Source organism: Salarias fasciatus, chromosome 12 (genome assembly GCF_902148845.1).
Source record: "Salarias fasciatus chromosome 12, fSalaFa1.1, whole genome shotgun sequence".
NCBI classification, from domain to species: Eukaryota; Metazoa; Chordata; class Actinopteri; order Blenniiformes; family Blenniidae; genus Salarias; species Salarias fasciatus.
The window spans coordinates 29908529-29933964 of record NC_043756.1 but is presented as its reverse complement, the minus strand read 5'-3'; the positions used below and the strand labels follow the sequence as shown (position 1 = coordinate 29933964).

Sequence of the window (25436 nt, the reverse complement as noted above, 5' to 3'; positions counted from 1 at the left end):
AGGTAGTAATGATGTATAATAGAAAAACTATACGCGACATTTTTTTGTTGAATTAGCAGAAGTCTTCGCTGGGTAAAACATCAGCGAATCAAACTGGAAGTGAATCCACATCAGTGCAGCTTTTATCTCCTATTGAATATAAAGCTACATAAAACTCACATGATAAAAACTACATCATTCCAATTCATTTGTACATTTATATACGCCACAGTCAGAAAATCTGTCCCAGACTGTTCGAAATATTATCGATGAAAAATCACTTCTCGTACTTCTCGTACTTGGGGCCATTTCATGCTTCAGTCTGCGGTGATCTGAAGACTCAGTCTGTCAGTGTGAGAGCCCAATCAGCTGATCTAAATGCTCTTTTTTTTTAATTTACCTTTTTTTTCCTTCATTGGCTAAATTTTTCAGTTTCATTTCTGAAATTTCATTTCTGAAACACTTTACTTTTAAAGTATTTGATACCAGTCAAATGGTGACAGTTACCATGAGTTAGAGGTTTACAGATATTGTTGATTCATAATAACTAAATACATTTTTTAGTCTATTCTATAAACTACATTGAACATTTGCAGATTAAGAGTTCTTAGACTTTAAAAAACTGAGGTGATTGAAAAGCTGTTTTTGACCAGAATTTTGGCCAAAAAGACAGAAAATATTAAATATTTGTCAGTATGAGGCTTTGATACATCCATGCTCTTTAGTTGTGATGGTTTATTTTGTGATGTTTCTTTTTTTTTGTTATTCCAAAGTTCGAGTGAATGTTTGCACCATTTAACGTGTTCAGGTCTGTTTTACGTCTTGGAAACGAGTTTGTACATTTTCTGAAACATGTAAATGTTACCGACAGAGCTCCGTATGTTTCATGCTCCTCTCCTTTTTTTGTGTAAATCTGTTCACCAATGCTCAGGCAATGAAGTTAACTCTTGAACTGGTTGTAAATACGTCCTGTTGTAGATATTCTTCCTCCAACGTCTACAGACAATAATTTATGTTGTTCAGGTTTCTGGTTTGATCACCAGCGATTAAAGCTGCACTGCACTATATTGTTAATTGACTATTGTCGTGATCTGGACATGAGGAATAAAATCAATTTCCGTGCTCTGCAAATTCAAAGTCAGAGTTTGAAATATCTCGGGAGACTTTTTGCAATTCACGAATTTTAAAAGAAAATGTAATTGATCGTGAGAGGAAGACCTCTTTAAAGTGTTTGGATTTGTCACAAATCAAATTGTTAGTACAGTAGGAAACTTTACATTTTCACCTGATATCTGGGAAACAAATGATCCTCTTATGTTAAATGTTTCTATTGTGTTGAATTTCATGATGTATTTTTTTTTTCTGTTTTGGACCTCAGTAAAGCAACTTTTTATGATATAAAAACCCAGACTTTTCTTTAAAAGTCTCTTCTCTCAATCTCTGTCTGAAATTAGCTTTGTTTTTTTTTTTAATCATTGCCTGGCTCATTTTCTTGCTGATAGCTGTATGTATGATTATATGATGTCTGTATGATTCCTGATCACGTCAAGTTTTTAATTTTTAACAAGTCAATCATTAAGCTGAAAAGGTAACATTAAATGAAGACTTTAATGGAGGAAACGCTTTTTTAAAGCTTAATTCAAAAATTAATCAATTCAACAGTTTTAATGTCACTGTTGATCAATCTAATGTTGCAGTCTCCAATGCCTCCAACAGCATCACTTTAAATTACTGCATTATTATAGCACTGGTTTTAAGATTATTTCTTTGAAATATTATTTTATAAGCACACAAACATTTGGTGAAAATGAGGGGAAATATAGACAGTCTGTTGGAAACATTCATAGATTTGCTGATTTGATGGCAAATTGTGGGAAAATGAAACAAATGTGTTGACTCAGTGATTTGAATCCAGACTTTTATGATTATTTGGGGGTCTTTTGTGTAACAAGATTAACTTTCTGACCAAAAACAGTTAGGAATATTTCTCAGGATATGAGGGCTTTATTCTTTAACTTCTCGGGTTTTAATCTTTAAGATTTTCCCCTTTTCATCAGGTTTATAGCTATATAAATACGTCAATCCATTAATAAATTGCTTTGAATTGTGATGTTTTTTATTATGTCTTTGAAAATGTGTTGTAGTCAAGTAGCTGTAAAAAAGCTGCAATTTCCGACGTTCTGGAGGTCCCTGAACGCCCCCCTGGATCACGCTTGTTGTCAGTGGCGCTTCACCATCAAAGCTACAAGTGGCTCAAAAAACCCTAATTTTTATACTCTTTATTATGTGTAAATGATAAATTATCACCAGGCTGCGTGTTTCTGCGTGGCGCCTGAATGGTTGAGGGGTTTTAAACATGAGGAGACCCCCGGAGCCGTGGCACTGACGTCCCGTTAACCACCGCTGGAAGTCGGACTGCCTGCTGCTTCCCTCCCGCTGCCGGCCCACACGGAGCATCCGCTAATCTCACGCTCTTTAAAAGGTCAGTACGTGTCGGATAGTCGTGGCTCTATCTCCCTTGGTGAACCCCTGAGCGAGACCTTTTTTACCCAGTGAGTGCTTCTGTTCGGAAGTGCGCGGCTGAGCTTGTTTTCGGGGGGTGAGTAGGCCTCGACTCCAGCCTCGGGGTAGAGTTGTCCGTGAATCCAGTTAAACGTTCACGCGAGCCCCCTTTACAATGATGGAGCAACCGCTGTAGCGGATCCTGAATGAAAGCTAAAGTGCTTCTTTTGTTCATCATTAATACTTGGTTTTAACATTCATTTCGAACGATTCATGCAGTAACCTCATTAGAAGTAAATGTAAACGTACCAGCCTGTTGATTATTAACTTGCAAAGCAGATTGTTGTTCAGAATCAATATTTGCTTTGAAATGTAAATAGATAATTCCAATTTAAATACAACAAAACACCAAAAAAAGACCATTTGAAGCATTACAAACAATGAATACCGGATCACTTTTCAATATTCACCTTTCATTTACATAAACCACCGTCTATGTAGATTATAAGAGGAGTATAAATGATAAGGTGTAATCTGCAAGTGGAATATAAATGTAAGAATATCAAACCAGATATAAACATGTGAAGATGCTGATGGGGAGAAACCAGGGAGGACAATAATCATTTTCTAATCAGTCTAATAAATGGTAGTTTATCTGTGAAAGTCATACATTTACCAGTTTTTTTGTTGACTCAACTGATGGTGACAGATGTTGACCAAACTGTATAGCTTATTTATTTATCAATATGAACAGTATGAGGGCAGAAACAACCCCATGCTTTAGTAACACTCATAATGATTCCTATACACACAAGACAAACATATGTATACATTCACATAATAAAGATTTCACTCCTTGTAGTAAACATGCAGTCGCCTTCACTTTACGAACTAAACTGCCAGACTGCATTTGCCTGATATTGACTCTCAAATAATTATCTGCCACCCTCCTCTTCATATGCGTTGGATTTGCTCTTGAAGTGAATCTCTCAGTGAGGCCAGTGAGACAATACAGTAGTTGAACCAAATCCTCTGATTGCCATCATTTATGTGAAGAGGAGAAGGCCATTTGGTCCAGATATATTTTTTTAATGTTATTGTGGAAGCAAATGAACAGAAACTATAAGGATCCAAAGATAAATTAATGCAGCTCAGGTTTTCTGGCTATAAATATTATAATTATACTGTAATAACAATTATATGCATTACAGAATACCTGGAGAAGTATGAAGACAACTATAAACATATGTGTGTTTTCCCCATTTGGATATGTTTCTGCAGTTTGCAGGTGCAGGAAGTTACAAGCTGGTTTTCGGTCCACATAAGTGAAACTCAGAAAAAGGGAACCTTACAGAGTACAAGAATAGAAAACATTACAAGGTGTACAATAAAAGAATATGCCTAATGAAAGAATGATTTCAGTCATAGAGTTGTTGCTTGGAAGGCATTGATACCGCATGGGCGACAGTAGCTCAGTTGATAGAGCAGGTCGTCTTAAAACCGGAAGGTTGGCAGTTCGATCCCTGCTCCCGCAGGCGTAAAGCTGTCGTTGTGTCCTTGGGCAAGACACTTCACCCACCTTGCTTAAGTATGAAAGTTGTGTGAGTGAATGGTTGGTGGTGGTCGGAGGGGCCGATGGCGCAGATTGGCAGCCTCGCTTCCGTCAGTTGGCCCCAGGGCAGCTGTGGCTACAATAGTAAAACCAATGCATTATTATTATTATTATTATTTACATGAAGGATGCTAGTTGAATGGTGTTTTGTTCGCTTAGCTGAAAGTAAATTGTTGTAGGTTTCTTGATATAATTGAAGCCTCAGCCTCTCACTTCTCTCTCTCTTCTCCCCCTTCAGGGCTCACTCACAGACATGCTCCCACCGTCTCGTCAGGACTATGTGTCTATTAACTTATCGGGGCAGAGAAGTGGAAGCTACAACAATGGCAAGCAGTGGAGGAGGCAGTCCTGCTGGAGGGTGAGTGCTCCTCCCTGCTCCCCCCTTCTCCTCCCCACACTGTTTGTGGGAAACACAAGATAATCTGAGGAAAAACTGCTGTAGTGTCTCCACATCTTTATTTAACTTCTGCTAAAACAGATAAAAGTCCTCTCCTGTTTTCCAAAGGTTGGAGAATTGCACACTTCAGAAGCTGAAAGCAGAAATGTGAAGCATGAAAGTTTTCCTCACTGTGAAAATGAGGCCTCTGTTCTTGTTTTGGGGTTGTGCTCACACCACAACGGTGCTGGGAGCCGCTGAAACTTTTTGAAAACGCTTTGATGTTTGAAAACCTTCCAGAACATATTGTGTAAACACATTGACAGTCCTAGAACGTTTTTCAATCTGTGGTCCCCAGCCCTCCCCCCGGGTGTTCATGGGGTCAGTCATGGCTCTCTGTTTTCTGTCCTCTTCAGAAATGGAAGCAGCTGTCCCGGCTGCAGCGGAGTCTCATCCTCTTCACCCTCGTCCTCCTCTTCATCTGCGGGATGGCTTCATTTCCCACCGTCAGTGAACACCTCACAGGTAGCAGAAGCAGCTGCTCCCTCTTTAAATTCACTTCATTCAGGTTTTTATTTTATTAGATAAACAAAGCTGAAGATCCAGGAGGTTAAATGCCAGGCCATACATGTAGAGTGTCTCTGAAGGGAATTTATCCCATGATAACGATGAAAATAATGATAATCTTGGTGTTGTTGTTTTGTTCCAGGCCTTCCACAAAGAGAACAGAGCACAGATGGAAACCTGCTAAAGCCCTTCGTCATCCCACAAATGCCTCCTGAGCCAGACAGAGTCAACCAACAGAACCAAGTGCCAGAACAGCCCTCCTCACAGGTACACACACACACACACACACACACACACACACACACACACACACACACACACACACACATTTCTTCCTTGGATGACGATTGAATTTATTTTTAAATCCCAGCTGAAGACCTACCTCTTCCCTCTGGCCTTCAGCTAGGTCTTACCTTGTTTCTAGTTTTTCTTTGTGTTTACGATCGAGATATGTTTTATTGATAGTTTATTAGTGGTGGGACGAGACACAAATTCCACGCGACGAGATGTCTCACAAGATTGAGTCCACGAGATCGAGACGAGACGAGATTTTAATGTTTACATGATCAGCGATATCCCCATTCAAACCACGGCGCACAGACGACGCCATGACTGCATTTGCACTTCATGCCACTAGGTGTGCTGTTTGCATGTTCAACCTTATTTTACAAAGACACCACAGAAAAAGAAGGGCGCCGCAGGCTCTCTCTGCATGTTGTTAGAAAAAGAGTATGAGGCGGCAAGACGTGGTAAAATGTTCAATGATGCGATGCACCGTTTTGTCAGTAAAAGAGAAGAACTGAACGATCGTTTCTGCACATTTTATTTACGTCGTAGCAATTAAACTGTATCACAAGTAGTTTGTGGACTCAAAAGACCAAGAGTCCTTGCAGATAGAACATGCGCAGAGCAGCATTTCATGTCCCTTTCAACCGGGCTTCTAAATATGAATATGAGCATATTCGGGTTTATGCACGTGTTTACATGGCAGTGCGCCGTGTAATGTATTATTCCGTCAATATTCCAGTTAAGAAGCGGTTATTGCCTGCATGTAAAGGTATTCAATATCGTTCAATGCATGTACGAGAAATCTCGCTGCATTTTGATCTCGCGAGATCTCGTGACATGAGATCCCGTCCCATCCCTATTGTTTATTCATTTTGACTTTTGCACCTCTTTTAATTTTTTTTTTATTGTTTGCACTATGTGAAGCACTTTGGCATGGCTGAGCCGTCTGTAGATGTGCTATATAAATAAAATTGACTTGATTTGACTTGACTTATTTTGTCTGTGTAAAATATGAAGAAAAAAAATCAATACTAACATTTCAAAATGCTTTAAAGCGTTTTGAGTTTTGATGTTCTGATTGTTGAAATAAGTGACTTTTTCGTGGATAAGGTGAGGATTTCTTGTCTCTGTGTTTCCCTTCAGAGAAAACTGCCCAATAAGCGAGGGCCGCCGGTGCTCATAAACCGTCAGCAGAAGAGAGGAAACGCTTCAGCGGTGGAAGACAAAGCAGCTGAGAGCAAGACGGGAGGCGGAGACGAGGAGGAGGGAGTCATCAGGTCAGTCTGGAAACACTTGGGCAGAAACTCTATTTCACACACATGAACATTGTTTCCTAAACAGTGGGGTGTAAATGCAAAACTTCTCTGAAATGATGGGTTTTCACTTGACATATTGTAGAAACGGAATATCAGTCTGATAATATTTTACCCCGATTTCACTCTCACACATTTCCCTGTGTTCTCATAATAGTAGATATCATAACAGATACCATACTTCCTTCATTATAAGTTTCGCCTGAGTATTAATCACATCTCATCAAACATCAAGAAGAGATGAAGAAACACATTTCAGTACAGACAAAAATATTATCTGTGATTTAATTCTCAAGAATACATAAAAAGGGACTTTTTATCTGTGAAGAGTAAGCACCAGTTCTGTGATCATAATTTGGATTTATTCACAAGACTCACATCGTCACCTCCAGAACACCGGATAAGATTTATGTTCCTGCAAACTAGTCTGCCTTTAAACCGTGTCTCACATCTTATATTTAATGGAAGTTTTTTCTGTATTTCTGCAGCAGCTTTCTGTTGTCAGTCAATGACATCCATCATGATTTATTTATACTCTTATTTTGTGATATATAAATCTCAGGTGCAGCCAAACAACTGAAGGCAACGTGACTTATAATCCAGAGAACAAACATCGGTTATGTCAGTTTGATTAAATCAAATGTATGTCCCATTGTTTTCTCTTTATTGTGATTTATTTTGGGGGAAAAAAACGACACATCAAGAGGTATAATCACCTTCAAAATACATAATTTTCATAAATGCAACAATATTTGAAAAAGGAAAGTAAATAAACTCTCTAATAATACAGATTTATTATCGATAAACTTTGATATCATCCACCAAACTGAAACGTCTATGCCTTTACTCTACTTGTTTTACTAATCATTGACTTTACAGTGGATAAATCTACAGTTCTTATCTTTCATATTTTAATTTATTTACAGTATCACGACACATAAATCTTTCAGAGGTATGAAGAAATCTTTAAATCCCAAACCTTCATCCATTATTGACACACAGCATGCTTCACCTCCCTTTTATACACAAATGGATTTAATATGTATTTTTTATATACTTTATGTACCTACATGTGTGGCATTTTTAATTTAGATTAAAAGGAGTGCTGAGCGCAGCGGAGACAGAAAGCAGAAACCTCCATCAGCTCAGACTGTTTTTGTCTGTTTGAATGTGGCGTCTGTCCTCCAGCTGGCACGGAGCTGTGATCGATACCGAGCAGGGGACCGAGGGACCCAAGGACGGAGAGAACAAGGACAATTTACCCGTCCACCAGGAGCCCAGACCCACCAACCAGTCAGGTATCGCCCCGCGTTCAGATCCACCATTAAAGGCCACGTTTACATGTCGGCGTTTCAAGTGAGAGCTGAAAACCTCTGTAGCGTTTTGGGGGTACGTTTCCATGACAACGATGCTTGAAAACACTGCAAATGCAGCCTTTTGAAAATGCTCTGTCTCTTGGGAAATGGGGAAGTGTGTGTGTGTGTGTGTGTGTGTGTGTGTGTGTGTGTGTGTGTGTGTGTGTGTGTGTGTGTGTGTGTGTGTGTGTGTGTGTGTGTGTGTGTGTGTGTGTGTGTGTGTGTGTGTGTGCATGCACCACGGCTGCAGTAAACAGCTCTTCCGCATATGATCAACAACAAGTTGTGTTGTTAGCAAAATCAACCAACAGCAACAACTTGTCTCCACATACTTGAAACACTGTCGTGTGCACTGGGCCTAAATTGTCACTGAACACTCGAGTTTTTTGATTTTTAAATCCATGAGTGAAATTTCCTTCTGGTTTTCTAGTTCTGTGATTTGCAGGGACTCACGACACTCATCTGGTGGCACAAAGCTGTATTACAAGACAGTGACTAGCTGGACTAGCTGGCCGCCACTGTACCTTTAAAGAATAACAATCATCTGACCTGATCTGCAGTCATAACCCATGAGCGCCCCCCTCCACTGTGTGTTCAGAGGCCAACCGGCTGGAGGTGGTGCGGGACGCCTTCCGACACGCCTGGAAGGGCTATAAAGAGTTTGCGTGGGGCCACGACGAGCTGCGGCCCATCTCCAAGTCGTACAGCGAGTGGTTCGGTCTGGGGCTGACGCTCATCGACGCCCTGGACACCATGTGGATCCTCGGGCTGAAGGAAGGTACTGGTCACTGCTGTTGTGGCTCATGAGCCGGTGGAAGCTGGGAGAGTTGTGAATGTTGTGCGTCTGTTGCTGCAGAGTTCGAGGAAGCGAGGGCGTGGGTCTCCACGGAGCTCTCCTTCAACAGAAACGTGGACGTCAACCTGTTTGAAAGCACAATTCGCATCTTGGGCGGTCTGCTCAGCACGTATCACCTGACCGGAGACTCCCTGTTCCTGGACAAAGCCGTGAGCGCCTCACCAACACAACACACACCTGAAACATGGCCGGCTTCTCTGTTCCTATTTACTGAACTTCTGTTTACAGCAGGATCACTTTATTGATCCTGAACAAACTCAATCCTTCTGACAGCATCAGCCCGTATCCATATGGTTAGAGCATGTTTACACAGCGTCTCATCCCACTAATATCCACACTTTAGATCATCTTCCTCCACTAACATCCAGATTATTGAGCATCTTCCCAGCTTACTGAGCGATCCTGACTCACACAGTGCTAACAGCTGATGCTAACACTGCAATAACGTTGTTAACACGGGACATGAAGAATTGCTTCCTAAAGTAACCCGGGTGTTTAATATTTTCAGATTTGTTGTTTTAAAAATAAAATAGTAGCGACTCTCACTTTCAGTCTCCATTGTTAAAGGGAGGTGGAAGATACAGATCTGACTGGTTTATTTTGACATTTAATCACATGCAAGTAATCAAGAGAGTGAAAATCCCCTCTAAGAATTATCTCTCAGACAAACTAGCAGAGATCCAATAATAGTAGCTTCCTGTGATAAATTGCTTGTTTCTAACAACCTGCACAGTGATGCTTTCACGCTGTCCCAGATTGTTCAAACTGCCGTCCTCTCAGTAACTGAACACGGCTCTTCGTTTCCAGTCTTCAAAACCTCCTCCTCCTCCTCCTCCTCCTCCTCCTCCTCCTCCTCCTCCACACGGAGCTTCAGGTTTGAGAGTGAACTCCTCCTGGCCCTGACAGGAACATCACAGTTGCCGTTTGGAGATAAAAATACATCTCATTTCAGAGACGAGTAAAAATAGAAACCTCAAACCTGTAATTTCTGCAGATGTTTCTCAGAGCCACAAAAAAACCTCTCCACATTCAGATATAATCTGTCAGACGATGCCTCTCTCTTTAATCCCAATGTGGAATAATCCCCATAACCTCCTGACTGAGTGTGTGTACACAGCTTACAGTGATGTTTAGTCTCAGAAAGCAGCTGCTTCCTGTCACATGTTCCGAACCGATAAAGGAAGAGAGGTTTTCCACTGACCTCAACAGTTTCCACTGGCTGCGAAAACAGCAGCTCTGGATCAATGTGTGCTTAAGAGATGTCCACTCACAATAGATCTCATTCTAATCCCGTTTTCTAAAAGATGTAGCTGAACTTAATTTAAAAAATAATGATATTAAGCACAAAAAGTGTCAAAAAGTCATAAAGTAAACATGATGTTTCACTTGAAAAGGCATGATTTTTTTACTTAGAGGGACTATGAAGGATCAGGTGGATTCTGCGGTTCCTTCACAGAAAGACATCGGCTCCAGGCTCATGCCGGCCTTCAAGACCCCGTCGAAGATCCCCTACTCGGACGTTAACATCGGGAAAGGCACGGCCCACCCGCCTCGCTGGACCTCCGACAGCACGGTGGCCGAGGTCACCAGCATCCAGCTGGAGTTCAGGGAGCTCACCCGCCTCACGCAGGACCCCCAGTACCAGGTAACGACCGGCAGGCGGGTCCCGGGAGCACGGCGGGGGCGCTCCCCTCTGACCCCTGACCCCTCTCCCCCAGGCCGCCGTGTCCGAGGTGATGAAGCAGGTCCACCAGCTGGAGGGGAAGCTGGACGGTCTGGTCCCCATGTTCATCAACACCAACAGCGGGCAGTTCACCCACCAGGGCATCTACACCCTGGGGGCCCGCGCTGACAGCTACTACGAGTACCTGCTGAAGCAGTGGATCCAGGGGGGCAAGACCGAGGACCAGTGAGTGTGTGTGCCTGTGTGTGTGTGTGTGTGTGTGTGTGTGTGTGTGTGTTTATGCTGCAGATGCTGACACTGGCCCGTGCTCCTCTGTCGGGTTTCAGACTCCTGGAGGACTACCTGCAGGCCGTCGAGGGCGTGAAGAAGAACCTGCTGCAGAAGTCTTCGCCCGGCGGCCTCACCTTCGTTGGGGAGGTCTCACACGGACAGTTCAGCCCCAAAATGGTGGGTTATGTCACGTCCTACTAGTGTTACTGTTTCACTAAACTCCTGTTTACCGGAGCAGGAGCCTCTTTAATTTGAGCCAGCTCAGCAACATGAAACATGTCCCATTGAAGTAGCATTAGCATGTATCCACAGTAGCACTAGCATTAGCATGCTTACATAGGAGTTACACGTGAAATTAAATTGTAATGTTTTGTATTTTTCCGTTTTGGTCCTCCAGGACCACCTGGTGTGTTTCCTGCCGGGCACCCTGGCCCTCGGGGCCCACAACGGGCTCCCGGCGGACCACATGGACCTGGCTAAGGAGCTGATGGAGACCTGCTACCAGATGTACGTCCAGATGGAGACGGGCCTCAGTCCGGAGATCGTCCACTTCAACATGCACCAGGGCAGCATTCGAGACATCGACGTCAAGGTACACACTCAGACCAATCCATCCAGAGCAGGAACCCTCAGAAGAGCAGAATGCAAGAAAAAAATGAGCAGAAGTCAATCCCACAGGGTTCCTACGCAGTATGGAAAGTATGGAAAAGTATGGAATTTGATTTTAGAATTTTCCAGATCTGGAAAAGTATGGAAAATTGAAACTATTGTATGGAAAAATATTCATGTTTCCAAGACTTCTATCATTGTTATATTTTCTAAAAAACAAAAAACAAAAACCTAAAAAAGGAAAGAAAAAGAATATAGAAAAAAGAGAAATGCATCGATCTGTTGGCAGCAGCTAAAAATGTTTGTGTGAGAGCACACAGACGGTTACGGTCCTGGAAAACATTTGGGCAGATTTCTCAGCTGACATTACACTCCGGTCCGGTAGGTGGCAGGCTGGCAGCAATGCACCTGTAAACTGGATGCCAACATAGATATATATACAAACCCTACATGGCTCATGCGCGTTGTAACCCAGTGGGGACTAACGTCGTCACATGGCGGCCATCTTGGGACAGGGCCACTCACTCACTCATCACATTAAAGGGCATCTCCGGTTTTTTGACACCTGGGCCTTATTTCTAGGTGTGTGCATGCGCATATACTCACTCAGACAAACATCGTGCAGCTCGGAGTCCTTCAGAAGTTATTTAGATCCAACCGATTTAGCGCGGGCCACGGCAAGGGAGCTTCAGCGCGGGACATAATCTCTGCAAAATCGGTCATTTCGGCTTTATTTTTTCATCCATCGCCAGTGTTATCATAAAGTCAGCTCGTCTACCGTCTTCAGGTGGGTCAGCTGACAGTTTTTGCTTACTTAGCCACAATTAGCTCGGATGGGAACGTTGGAGCTCCTCTCGACAGCAGAAAGGCACTCTGAGTCGCTGCCATGCCGGGTGGGGGGCTGCAGCCTCCCGGCGAGTCAGACGCCCGGGCGCCGTGACAGCCGAGGCAGACTCAAAGGGCCTTTCTGCTGGGGAGAGCAGCTCCGCGACGTTCCCATCCGAGCTAATTGTGGCTAAGTTAGCCCAGCGGAGGTGCACTGCGCGTGGGCTGCGGGGCACTCCTGGAAGTCTCTCCTCACCGAGAGTCTCTGGAGGTCTCCAGGCCGGGCGAGGAGCGCTGTGCGCGGGCCGCAGCGCGGCCGACGGGAGAGGCTCCAGCATCCGAGCTAATTGTGGCTAAGTTAGCACGGTGTCAGAGAAGAGCGAAGCGCAGCAGATCCTATCAGAGCAGAGCAGAGTTTTGAGCATCCAACCCCGGATCGAAAGGCAACCCGGGGCCGCCACGGGCCCCCCCGTGCTGCACGGGGCCCAGCGCCGCCGCCGTGGTGGACGGTTCGCCCGACCGAGCGGCCCAGCCTCCAGGCCCGGTCGGGCTCCGCAGGCGGGCGATCGGACCCACGCGCCAGCCACCCCTGGCTGTCCGACCGTGGCGGTAGCTGAGCTGACTTTATGCAGCCTCCCGGCGAGTCAGACGTCCGTGCGCCATGACAGCAAGGCCGAGTCAGTGCCTTTCTGTTCGGGAGAGGAGCTCCAGCGTTCCCATCCGAGCTAATTGTGGCTAAGTTATCGAAAACTGTCAGCTGACCCACCTGAAGACGGTAGACGAGCTGACTTTATGATAACACTTTATGATTATGGATGAAAAAATATAGCTGAAATGAGCGATTTTGCAGAGATTATGTCCCGCACTGAAGCTCCCTTGCCGTGGCCCGCGCTATATTGGTTGGATCTAAATAACTTCTGAAGGACTCCGAGCTGCACGATGTTTGTCTGAGTGAGTATATGAGCATGCACACACCTAGAAATAAGGTCCAGGTGTCAAAAAACCGGAGTTACCCTTTAATGTCAATTGAGCGTCAACTTTGAAATAGCTGGTGATTGCTCAATTTTCGTTCGATTTTCAAACGACTTGGTTTGAAAATCCAAACCACGTCTTGTCTGACGTTAGAAACGTCAGACAAGTAGATATTTAACTGCATGCAAAAAGAAAAGTTGTGATTTTAACATTTAGTCTGAGTCATAGCAACATAACGTCAGTAATAAATCAAACCGTCTGTAAATCCGTCAAGAATTCAATGAGTTGAGTATTTTAGTGTAAATCACTCACCTTCCCTTAGATTACACAGAGCGCCCTGGAGTGGCCCACTGTCCAAAGATGACCGCCAGTGAACAATGTTGTTGACTCCGCCTTGAAGGCCTCAGTATGCTTCCCCGTCACCGCGACGTCATTCCTACAACGTCTGCGCCGCGCCCTACGTTGTTCCTACGCTAGGGCTTGACGCGCACCTCCCAAAAATCCTGACTTCGCATCGCGGCGATGAGTGGTGACGTGAATGTCGAGGGCTGTGATTAGTCCGCTTTCGCGTTGTTTATAGAATGAAGTAGAACTCTCCCCGAATGCTTTTCTGATCCAAACAGTGCTTCGGGAGAAGTTTAGATCCAAAATTGAGCGGCACACATCCCTATACTGTTAGCAGTGTTAGCACTGTTAGCAGACGGGGCTATGTGTATAGCCGCTCCTAAAACGGCTTTAATCGTCCAAAAACTCATTAGTTTCACCAATATTTCATCATGGTCCACTCAGCCTCTCCTCCACCACAGCCCGGTGTCGCCAGATATGTCATATATGCAGATATATGTTCGATAAGTGCACGTGTCTAGATATCTATGTCTATAGATCGGTGTCCAGGTAAAAGCCGGAGCTACGGAAGCCGCATTGTTGTTGTGACTGCCTAGCGGCTTGGCGGTGAAACTGCAGAGGAGGGCGTTCCCTTGATGCAGAAGCAAGATATGTTCGGTAGCGGCGTAGTGTTGCCGGCGTAGGAACGACGTCGCTGCAATGGGGAAGCATACTGAGGCCTTAAGGCATCTAGTTCTTATATGATATCTATGGATGCCAACCACCAAGCAAAACCAACAGAAGAAGAAATAGGGCAGGGGAACTAGCTACCGCTCGTGAGCAAGCTAAAATGGGAAGATGTAAATTTTCAGAGGAGTAGGGCTGGGTACCGTTTAACAGTACCTCAGTGGTACCGACCGAAAAACTCCGGTATATACCGGTACCGAACAAGAGACGTGCGTACGGGTATCAGTTTCGGTTCTTAAAGTGGCTGCGTGGTCAATAAACATGCGCGGAAATGATGGTTCAGTTCTTCTCTTTTACTGAAAAAAACGGCACATCCATCATTGAACATGTTACCACGTCTTACCGGCTCACTCTCTTTCTAACAACATGCAGAGAGAGCCTCACAGAGAGCCTGCAGCCTGCAGCCCTTCTTCCTCTGTGGTGTCTGTTTAAAATAAGGTTGAACATGCAAACAGCATACCTAGTGGCATGAAGTGCAAATGCAGTCATGGTGTCGTCGGTGCGCCGTGAAGGCAGGTACCGAAAAAAGTACCGTTCAGGAACTGGTACCATACGTGAGGTATCGAAAAAGTACTTGTACCCGAAAAATATCTAACGGTACCCAGCCCTACAGAGGAGTGGCTAAAAAATCCCAAATACAAAGGCTGGTTGGCAAAGGATTCCGGGCAGACAAGAAAAGCAAAATGCAGACTTTGCATAAAGTCCTTCAACATCTCCAACATGGGGGAGGCGGCGGTGCTGAGCCACATGATGGGGAAGAAACACAGCTCAGGATGGAAACCAAGGAGTTCCTTGTCACAGCTGTGACAAAGCTGCTGGATAAATGCCCCCTTAAAGGAATACTCCAAAGATTTTGGACCCACGCCCTTTCCCTATCATTGACAAAGCTGGACAAGCTCATAAATACTTTTTTGTGGCTGGTTCCCAGCTGTTGGCATCGTAGTTAGCTTAGGTCAATTGCTGGAAGTCAATAGGAATCAGAGCCGGACTGACGAAAGTGGACAAAATACTCCTTCCAGTGGTCCAGGGGACGGCGTATTAGCACGTGAAGTAAATCCGAATGGTTATAAAACATTTTAAAAGACGTGTTTTCTTTTCAATCCATTAAAATAACGTTTTGATACACACAGATCTGCGCATGGCAGTGCTCCGCGGAAGGATATACCGGAGCACAGCAGTAGCAGCCATAGACTCACCCGCTGTGCGCCGGTATATCCTTCGGCGGAGCACTATGCTTACTAAAATGTCACAAATTATTTGATGTTTTTGGCGAGAAGTCTGGAAATTTGGGTATGGAAAAAGTATGGAATTTTGAAATGGCAAATATGTAGGAACCCTGATCCCACTACTGCCACCTAGTGGTATGACCTCAGTCTGACCTACTGCACCTTTAATTCTGCTCTAACGTTATAACGTTCCTGCTGTTTTTATTCTGTTGAATTGTGCAATCTCGGCAGTTTTTACTCCAAACAGGGCTCTTAATTTGCTCTTGTTTCCATCCAGCTGGCTGATAGACACAACCTGCTGCGGCCGGAGACGGTGGAGAGTCTCTTCTACCTGTACAGGTTCACCAACGACCAAAAATACCAGCAGTGGGGCTGGGAGATCCTGCAGAGCTTCAACAAGTACACCAAGGTGGGTGTAGGGGTTAGAGCATCGGTTAGAGCAGGAGCCTCCGACCGCCAGGCCAGGGGACATTTAGCACCGGGCTGCAAAGAGAGAACCAGAAATTTAATTTTGAACATGTACATATAGATTTCCCAGTTTTATTTTAAAAAGCGCTTCACTTCCGTCCTGCACTTAACTCTGCTGAGCGGGAGGAAGGTGCTCTATAGTCCGGGTGTTGGGGCGGATCTTTAAAACCCTCCCCTGGGTTCTTGTTCCCTCAGGTTTCCTCCGGCGGTTTCACCTCCATCAACAACGTCCGGGACCCGGAGTACCCGAGTCCCCGGGACAAGATGGAGAGCTTCTTCCTGGGAGAGACCCTCAAGTACCTGTACCTGCTGTTCTCCGAGCAGCCCGGCCTGGTCAGCCTGGACCAGTACGTCTTCAACACTGAAGCCCACCCACTGCCCATATGGCCTTCCAGTGTGTGACACACACACACACACACACACACACAGCTCTCAGGGTCGGTCTCAGGCCGCAGTGACTCCTTGATGGGAAAAGAGCCTCTCTTTGTTTTCTAGTGACTGAATCTCAGTTTAAAAAGAAAAGAAATCCAGATTGTGATTATTTATTAGTTTTGATGCAGCGGAGCATAAAAAAACCAACAACCTGATTGTGGCTTAAATCGAAGCTGTCTTAATCTCATGAACTCACACCGGCGCTGGCCGACGAACTGGAACCCGCTCTTTTACCTGAGGAGAACGCAGAGCGAGGCGTGCTCCTCAGCGAGGGCTGCAGGCGGCAGCTTCTGTAGCAAACCTCCATCTGAAGAGCCTCAGAGCTGCTCTTCATCCTCAGAGCTGCTCTTCATCCTCACTGTGGTTGTGTCCGTGAAGCATTCAGGACACTCAGGAAACGGGAGCTTCAGAATTGAGAACCGCTCTCACAGTGCAGCGTGATCAATGGGAAGAGGTCGGAGGTCAGAGTCTGGTGACTCAGTGTTCAGGTGAACAGTGTTCATCCACAGGAAGGTGTTTCTAAACAAGCAGCTTAGCTTCAGGCAACAGGAAACAGCAGGAGCGCTGTAAATGTTGTAGTCACTATACCGGGCCACTAGTTGGTGCTGCTGGTTGTTTTTGTGATGAAGCCACACACACCTGCACAGAGAATAACTCTTACTGTCCATCCACTGGCGTATGTGCAGAGGAACTGCTTCCTGTGGCGCTGGTGCAGATGTGCAGCAGCAGCGTTTCTGAAAAGTTCTGTTTTCAGCAGCTCATGTAAACAACGCAATAAAACTTTTCTGTTTCCTTTGAAAATGTTGAGTAGTCGAGCCCTTCGAACTCATGAGCCACTTCCAGTGCCAAGAATAAAACACAATTTAGTTACTGTTTTTAAACATTTCGTGTGAATTTTAAATGATGAAAAAAGAAAACACTACATGAAAGCATTTTTTTATTTAGCAAGCAGAAGATGTTTTAAAAAATGTTGTTTTCACAATAATGTCCAGACTTTAATATGTCAGTTAATTTTGTATAAATTCTGAGTATAAAAGCAGTAAGATGTCCTTTTCAGCTTTCTGTTGAGTTTGATGCGCAGAGAAAGAGAGAGTGTCTAAACCTACAGCAGCTTCTCTTGAAAATGGTCCAGGATTTCCTCAAAGCAGTGTTCAATAGAAAAGTCTGAATCAAACCTGAAGAGCTGAAAGTGTTTCAGCCTCGGTACCTGGATCCGCATGAGGAGTCCCACCGTCCCTCATTGATCACGTCTCAGTCTGAAGATGCGGTTCTGATTCAGTATCTTGTGTAATATATTGATTTGTGTATATTTGAAGCAGCTTTCTGTTGAGTTTCAGTCATTCCTGTAAATATGGCCTCTTCTCCTCTCCTGCTTCTCTCGTTTCTTTTCTGTTCTCGGTAAGATCAGGCTGCAGAACAGTGTTACTTTTGCCTCACTGCTCCGCTGAGGTGATTTCAGATGCTGGAGATCAAAGTGTTCACCGGTTTTTCTCGAGATACGAGGAGCAGGAAAAGAAAATTCTTGTCAATCTGTGAACTCTTAAAGTCTCTGAGCACTTTCTGATGTTTTGGTTTCGAAGCAGATTCCTTCAGTATATTTCCTTTGATTTGATGTTGAGACCAAACTGTTGTCGTACTTCCTGTTTTTCTTTGTTCTCGTCTGTGTCGTCTCACGTGTGCCTTCAACGTTGCTTCAGACAACATTCAAAAAAGCTATTTCTTCTTTTTTTAGCTCCAGAAAACCTTTTCAGGAGCCGTGATATTTTTGCAGCAGTCCTCAGAATAGAGTCCAGAATACGAGGACTGAATTATTTTAACGCGGGAAATACAGTCTTGGTTCGATCCACAGCCACGAAACAGACTCAAATTCATTCAATTTAAATACGATTGAACAAAAAGTTTTACGTAAAAATACAGCAAATAAGAAAATTCAGCTTTTTAAGATCCGTTTTCTGTATTTAGCCTCAAACCAAAACTCTTCAGCAGCTTCAGCCTCTCTGAACACTTGATTTCTTTCACACAAAAACTGATGAACTGAAATAAATCTTTTCCTGAGATTTGAAGACGTCGGTCCAAATGTACATTTCACTTTAGATTTCTGTTGTCTGTATATTTAAATCCACATGCATTTCTAGTGTCAAAGCTGGCCCCACTTCACGACCTACTTGTGGGTCACAGACCACCAGTTGAGAACCACAGTCTTGCCATATGGTGTTCAAGGCCTCAGTAGTCTGTTTACTCAGCTCATAAAGAAACAAAAAGCTCAGATTTACTCAGTTGATGAACTTAAGCCAGGATCAGTATCGAGTATTGGAGCCGATATCTGGTTAAAGGTCCGATATCAGGATCATTATCGGTACTGAGCTGATAACAGGGAAGCTAAATGCTAAATAGCAAAGATCCTGATGATGCTGATGATGAAAGGCTTGATATATGGTGTGTGTCCATATCGGGGACAGCGTTTATAAATCATTGCTTTAGTGTTTAAACAGTGTTTTTCTTTATTAACATTTCAATTTGGTTCGAATTTCGGTTCATTTGATCCATCCTGAGATTTTTCATGCAACTCTAAAGACGTGACGTTTTCTAGCTGAATGTTTTCAAAGAGTTCAGTTCTTTTTTCCTTTACTTTTTGTGTTGTGTGTCCGACCGGAGGTGTTTCTGTGAATGTAGGACGTAGCAGATCTTCTCCTTCAGAGATCTCATATCATCCAAACTTTGTGCTGCAGATTTTCTCTTTATTTATTTCAGACCTTCCCACGTGTTTTGTTGGTGTAAAACAAATGCTGGACCGGCTTTAATTTTGTAAAGAAAAAGAAACAAATGGGAAAAAAATAAAAAGATTTTATTGAAAAAGAAACAATGTGTGAAATGATTTTTTTCTGACTTGATTTGAGTCAAAGTGTGAAATTCATTCTAAGAAAATAATCAGATAAAGAGTTTGACAAAATATTGCACAGATTTCTAGAGTTTTGCACAATTTGGATGCACTGATTGTTTCTTTGCAGCTGCTGTGATGTTCAGAGTCAAACTGCAGTGAAGTGACGGCAGCGGTTCAGTTGCTTGTTTCTTGTTTCTTCATCCTGAAGGCGGCGTCGTTCACTTCAGTCCAGCTTCAGTGTTTCTGTCTGTTTCTCTCCGCCTGGATCCAGCCGGCGATCAGCTCCGCCTCCTGCTTCCGAGCTCGGACCACCGACTCAGGGTCTTCATCGTTGGCTCCTCTGGAGAACGCACACACAGGAGGGTCAGAGAGTGTGAGAGCATGTGTGTGCATGTGTGTGTGTGTTGTGTCCTACCTGAGGTCCAGGTGATGAGCTCCCTCTGGGATGTTGATGGCGATCAGTGATGAGCTCAGCGAGCGACGGACCTGCACAAGAGAGCCAAGCACCTCAGACCCCTTTAGACCACCTCGGACCCGCCCGCTGTGAGTTTGACTTCATGTGCGGTGGAGTCGTGCGCTCACCCCTCCATTGGCCCAAGGGTCCAAGTCCCCGTTAGAGAAGATGATGTTGCTGGCTGAAGAGAGAGCTGGAACCCCAGAGAGCAGCATGAACAAACATCTGGACACCGTTTGACAGGTCGATTTGAGGAGACCAAATATGAAACATTTCAGGAAGCTTTTCTGCATTTAAACCATTTGGAAGACAGACGGTGTTTGTTCTCAGTTTTCATGTTTTCTGCAGAGAAGCCGGAGAAGAAGTGTCCCCCCCCCATAGAGAAAAATAGTTATCTTATCTTATTCTGTATCAAAATTTCAATAATTCAAGTATACTAAAACATCTGAATTATTATAGAAGATATTTATCTGATTTTAATGCTAGTTTCTGATTTGAATAAAGAATTAGCCAGAGACCCACCGTCCCCCCAGAACTGGAGGCGGAGCCAGCCGGGCCGGGGCGTCACCCCCCACCTCTCGGAGCAGTAGCGCCGCCGGTCCGCCTGGCTGAAGCTCATCGGGGGAAACATGTCGGTGACGTTGTTGCTCTCAAAGCAGAGCTCCACCTCGGTGCAGGCCTGATGGGAGAACGCCAGTCAGTCCGTCTGTGTGTGTCACTGTGTGTGTGTGTTTGTGTGTGTCTTACCTGGTAGTCCCAGGCCAGGCTGTTTGGTCCCAGTCCACAGCCGGTGGGGTCGGCACACTCCACGTAGAGGTTGTAGAGATCAAAGCAGCTCAGCGGAGTCGAGGAGTTGTAGACGATGGCTGCAAGAGAGAGAGAGAGAGAGAGAAACGTTGTTCTCAGGGAAATTCTTCACAATAAAAGATTCTCCTTTGCACACTGAGGAGGAGGAGCTGCTGTGCAGGGAGGATTTGGCGCCACCTGCTGTTCACTGACTGCAAACAAGCTGGGGCCTCCAGTGTGGAGCCTTGCTACAAGTTCGTACTCGTCCATTGAAGAGGTGGTGTCGGTGCTTCGACGTGACGTAGCCCCCCCCTGCCCCCCGCTGACCCCTGCTTTCAGCTCCTGTGGCCGCTTCCGGCCCACGACCCTCATGTCTGACCCCCCTGATGGAGTTTACCTGCAGTGTCTCTGAGGTTCGCCAAAAGATCCGGACCTCTCAGCATGATGTCACAGCCCATCTGTAAAACACACACACACACACACACACACACACACACACACACACACACACACACACACACACACACACACACACACACACACACACTTCACTAACAGCTAATGCTAACTCCACACTACAGTAACTCTCCATTTCACACTTGAATAATCAACAGAAAATTATTATTTTTTCAAATTTTCCGGTTACTAAAATAAAAGGCACTCTTAGATTAAACGTTGTGTTTGATGGATGCTGAGAGAAGAGAGCATTTCATCAAGAGGGACTTCATCTCTCTGGTACCTTGACGGGGTGAGCGGGCATGTTGCCCATGAAGTGCGTGCTGTAGGGGTAATCCAGCATGGCCATGAAGGTGAAGGCGTTCCTCAGCAGGCCGTTCAGCTGGTGGATGTCTCGAGGAGCAGACGGAGGCTGACAGAGAGCGAACGCCGACTGGATCCGTCTGTACTCTGAACACACACGCACACACACACACAAATTTAATCAGGTTCTGCTGCAAAATACAGGAAAATCTCACAAAACAAGCTTTGTCTGTTTTAGCTTCTTCACCCTTAACCTAAACACACACACACACACACACACACACACACACACACACACAGGTTCACCTTGGCGAGCGGCTAAGTCCTGGAGCTGCTGGAAGGCGGCTCTGACTGCGGCGCTGCACTGAGGACTGACGGCCTCGTAGTCCTGAGACGGAGACAAGGAGACAGGTGAGGGACGGGGACGGTCTGGAAGCAGAGCGAGGACGACTGGAACCTGCTCACACGGCTGTCACGTCTCTGAAGAACTGCCGGGGGTCTCCCACCCCCGCCGTGGACAGGATGGGGGCGCTGGCCGCCAGCGCTCCGGTCACGATGTTGGGATACTTGAGCCTCATGTAGACGGACAGCATTCCTCCATAGCTGGTACAGAGAAGGTGAAACCAAGAGGGTTCAGTAAAACAGCTGGTATATGTAGCGGTGGCGGTGAGGTAAACGTACCTGCCCCCGAACACGATGACGGGGCAGTTATCGGCCTGCAGCTGCTGCTTGAGCTCAGTGATCATGACGGCGTAGTCGGCCAGGGCCTGTTCCACCGTCAGGAGACCCACCAGAGGACGGCTGAAGGAGTCCTTCCCGAAGGGCAGCGAGGCTCCGTAGTACCTCTGGAAGGAGGGGGGGGGGGCACAGACGGTCACTGCACAGGTCAACACAGTCCCTGTCCCTGCAGGTGGACCAGGTCCCTGTCCTCCCTGTCCCTGCAGGTGGACCCAGCCCTGGTCCCCGTCTGAACTGTGTTGAGACTACTGATGCAAAAAGATTGAAAATTTACGTGAATTTTCCAGTGAATTTCCAGGAGAAGTTCATCGGGTACATTTTGGAAATATTCATTATGACCAGTAATGTTTTGTCGCTGCATCGTAGAAATGATCGAATGCAACACCCCTTTGTGAGTTATACCTCAGTAACACCAGCTTTATTAAATATGACACCTCAGGAAGTCATCAAGACGTCCTTCACTTGGTTGAGCTTTCAGCCTGGACTGTGTGGCTCCAGCAGTCTGGTGCTGTGGTCTGGTCCTGGACTGTAGAAATAACCTGTGCATGTGAGTGCAGGGGGCCTGTGAGGGGCGTGGTCTCCACTGCCCTGCAGTGAGCTGTGTGCATGTGATTGACGAATGGCATCGATATTCAACTGTAATGTCATCAAATGTGGTTTTCTTATTCAGGGTTTTCCTAAAACATATTCTCTCCAGCTATATTTACGTTCCCTGTTAAGATCCTAACTTAAACCCTGGTTGAGACGGCGTGTCCTCACGTGTTCAGCGAAGATGACCAGCGCCCCCTGCTGTTCTGCCAGCTCCAGGATGAACCCGGAGTTGAGGGCGAAGTCCGAGATGTCCCCTTCGTTGCCGGTGTAGAAGAAGACGGGCCCAGAGCCGTTCTGCCAGAACTTATCTGCAGGGACCACAGGACGGCACACGGTGAGCCCCTACAGACCTCCGGCTGTCCAGCATGTGGAGGACAAAGACGATTTCACCTGAGATCAGGTAACGCTGACAGAACGTTCCGTTGCCAAAACTGTTGAAGTTGAAATGATCCAGAGTCTGAGTGAAGAACTTCTCCGTGAACGGCGAGTCTTTCCTCACTTCAGGAGGTTTTCTCCCCTGAAACAAAGAACCAATCACTCCTTCATGTTCGGCTCTCACGTCGCCTTTAAATAACTCGCTGACATCAGCCCGAAGCTACCGTCTTCACAGTTACTATTTTTTTAAGCTGCTGTTTACTGGAGGAGGAGTCATGACACACATTCATGCTGCACTACGTCAGTGATGAACTACAGACGTGTGGTGATGAACACACACCGTGCAGCAGAGCAGGACAATCTTAATGTCTGGAACGACCAAAGTTTACTCAGTTTGACTCGGTAGACTCTGAAACTTAATCATTTTAATTCTATATTTCATTTTGTGGATGTTGGAAGGATTCACACCATTACTTACTTGAGTTTTGCATTTTATTTTGTTGGAATGAAAGAAGTACACACACACACACACACACACACGCACGCACACAAATGTATTTTATATGCTGGAATACGCTGAAATGTGATACCAAAGAAAGTTCAAAAGACGGATATGATATCCATATGATGGATGTGCAGATAGAACAAAATTAGGCTGAAAGGTGTGTTGCTTGAAAGTGTATTCATGTTGTCCATATCATGTTATTGAAAAGTAAAGCAACACATTACCTTTGAAAATAAGTAATCGGTAAAGTGACAGGATTACATTACTGGAGAAGTAATCAGTGAGTAATTACTGTTCACAATTGATTTGACCAACACTGGTCATATGACTCCACACACACACACACACACACACACACACACACACACACACACACACACACACACACACACACACACTTGTGTTACTGTGGCACTAAAGTTAATTAATTAATAAAGTCTGATCCAGGAAAGACAAACAGATCGTAAACACCTTCATAAAATCCACATAATTCCCCGAATTAATCATACATAATTCGTCTCTCAGAGGACACTATCTAGAACTATTCCTGTTATTTTCATGGGGGAAACTTGAAGAAAATCAAAGTTTAAACAGAGACTTTCAATGGGTCAAAGAGGAAGAAAGCAGTAATTACTACCTGAAAATGAGCGTCGCAGTCACACGACAAAGCCAACAGCAGCTCTGTAGAAAGCAGAAGCACCGCGGCCGAGAACAACAAGGATTTACAAGAAGAGTCCATAGTTTGACCGGAGAATGAGCAGAAAGAAGCAAAGAACGGACCGCAATTTAAGTTCCTCTGACAGCTCCCAAATGCGCATGCGCAGAGCGCGTGTGTCACATGACCTGTGTTATGATCTGGGACGCATTCAAGGACACCTCGGAAAAATAAATAACGATCATGTGACCAAGAAGGAGGTCAAGCACTGACAACTTCAAATACAAATGAATCAATTTGCAATAAAATTCTAAATGAAACCAAATAAAATTGTTTACATTCATATAATACGAAAGTTACAAACTTCATTAGAAAAGTAAGTAAAACAAAAGAACGAAGTCAAAAGGATGAGGAAAAAGAAAAGTAATTAGCACATAAAATACAAAATATTTTAACATTTAAAAAAACTATATTTTTATGAACCCTGATCTGTTGAAAAGAAAATGTGACTGAGTAGAATCATGGGAATTAAATTAAAAATAGAGCAACATATCTATTTGTAATTATAAAAAATTTTAATTGACACATAATAAAATTATGTCCATTATTAATGAAAAACTGTACAAAAGTTACCAAAAAAATTTGATTAAAAGTACAATAAACAAAATATTAGAATATCATAAAAATGTTCAATATATGAAGGAGTCAAACCAATACATGATATAGACTCGTGATGCATATATTTCAAGCCTTTATATTTTGAAATTTTGATGATGATGACTTACAGAGAACGAAAACTCAAAATTCAGTGTCTCAGACAGTTAGAATATTACATACGAACAATTAAAAAATTATATATTAAAGAAAATTGTAAGGCTTCTGTTCATCTCTATGCACTTAATGGTTGATCCTCCTTTTCCATGAGTGTGGCGTGGCGTGGAGCCATCAACCTGTGGCAGCGCTCAGGATTCGTGGAAGTCCAGGTTGTTCTGATAGCAGCCTTCAGGTCATCTGCATTGCTGGCTCTGCTGTCTCTCACCTTCCATAGATTCTCCGTGGGCTTGAGGTCAGGCCGGTTTGCTGGCCCATCAAGCTCAGTAACACTGTGGTCATTGAACCAGCTTTTGGTACCTTGGCAGTGAGTCCTGCTGAAATCAGCATCTCCATAAAGCTTGTCAACAGAGGAAAGCATGAAGTGCTCTGAAATGTCCTGGAAGACGCAGCATCGACTGTGGACTTCAGAAAGCACAGTGGAGACGCAGCAGACGACATGGCAGCAAAAATCAT

At 44.6% G+C, this 25436-nt stretch overlaps 2 protein-coding genes across 2 annotated transcripts; one reads left to right on the top strand and one right to left on the bottom strand.

Moving 5' to 3' along the window:
• Window positions 1-2176: 2176 nt before the first annotated feature.
• man1b1b (mannosidase, alpha, class 1B, member 1b) lies at window positions 2177-19255 on the top strand. Its single transcript, XM_030104743.1, has 14 exons — window positions 2177-2461; window positions 4332-4451; window positions 4886-4994; window positions 5179-5303; window positions 6468-6601; window positions 7826-7935; window positions 8591-8770; window positions 8849-8997; window positions 10305-10493; window positions 10567-10757; window positions 10859-10979; window positions 11200-11394; window positions 15783-15914; window positions 16169-19255. Exons 2-14 carry the CDS (start codon window positions 4347-4349, stop codon window positions 16373-16375), a joined length of 1947 nt encoding a protein of 648 aa, XP_029960603.1. The 5' UTR covers window positions 2177-2461; window positions 4332-4346; the 3' UTR covers window positions 16376-19255.
• dpp7 (dipeptidyl-peptidase 7) lies at window positions 19230-24298 on the bottom strand. The gene is made up of 13 exons (XM_030104745.1): window positions 24132-24298; window positions 23005-23131; window positions 22783-22922; window positions 21967-22130; window positions 21753-21888; window positions 21592-21673; window positions 21266-21432; window positions 20924-20984; window positions 20488-20606; window positions 20263-20419; window positions 19869-19933; window positions 19702-19772; window positions 19230-19626 (listed from the first exon to the last, which is right to left on the bottom strand). The coding sequence occupies exons 1-13, from the start codon at window positions 24231-24233 to the stop codon at window positions 19521-19523; spliced, it is 1497 nt and encodes a 498-aa protein (XP_029960605.1). The 5' UTR covers window positions 24234-24298; the 3' UTR covers window positions 19230-19520.
• Window positions 24299-25436: the final 1138 nt, after the last annotated feature.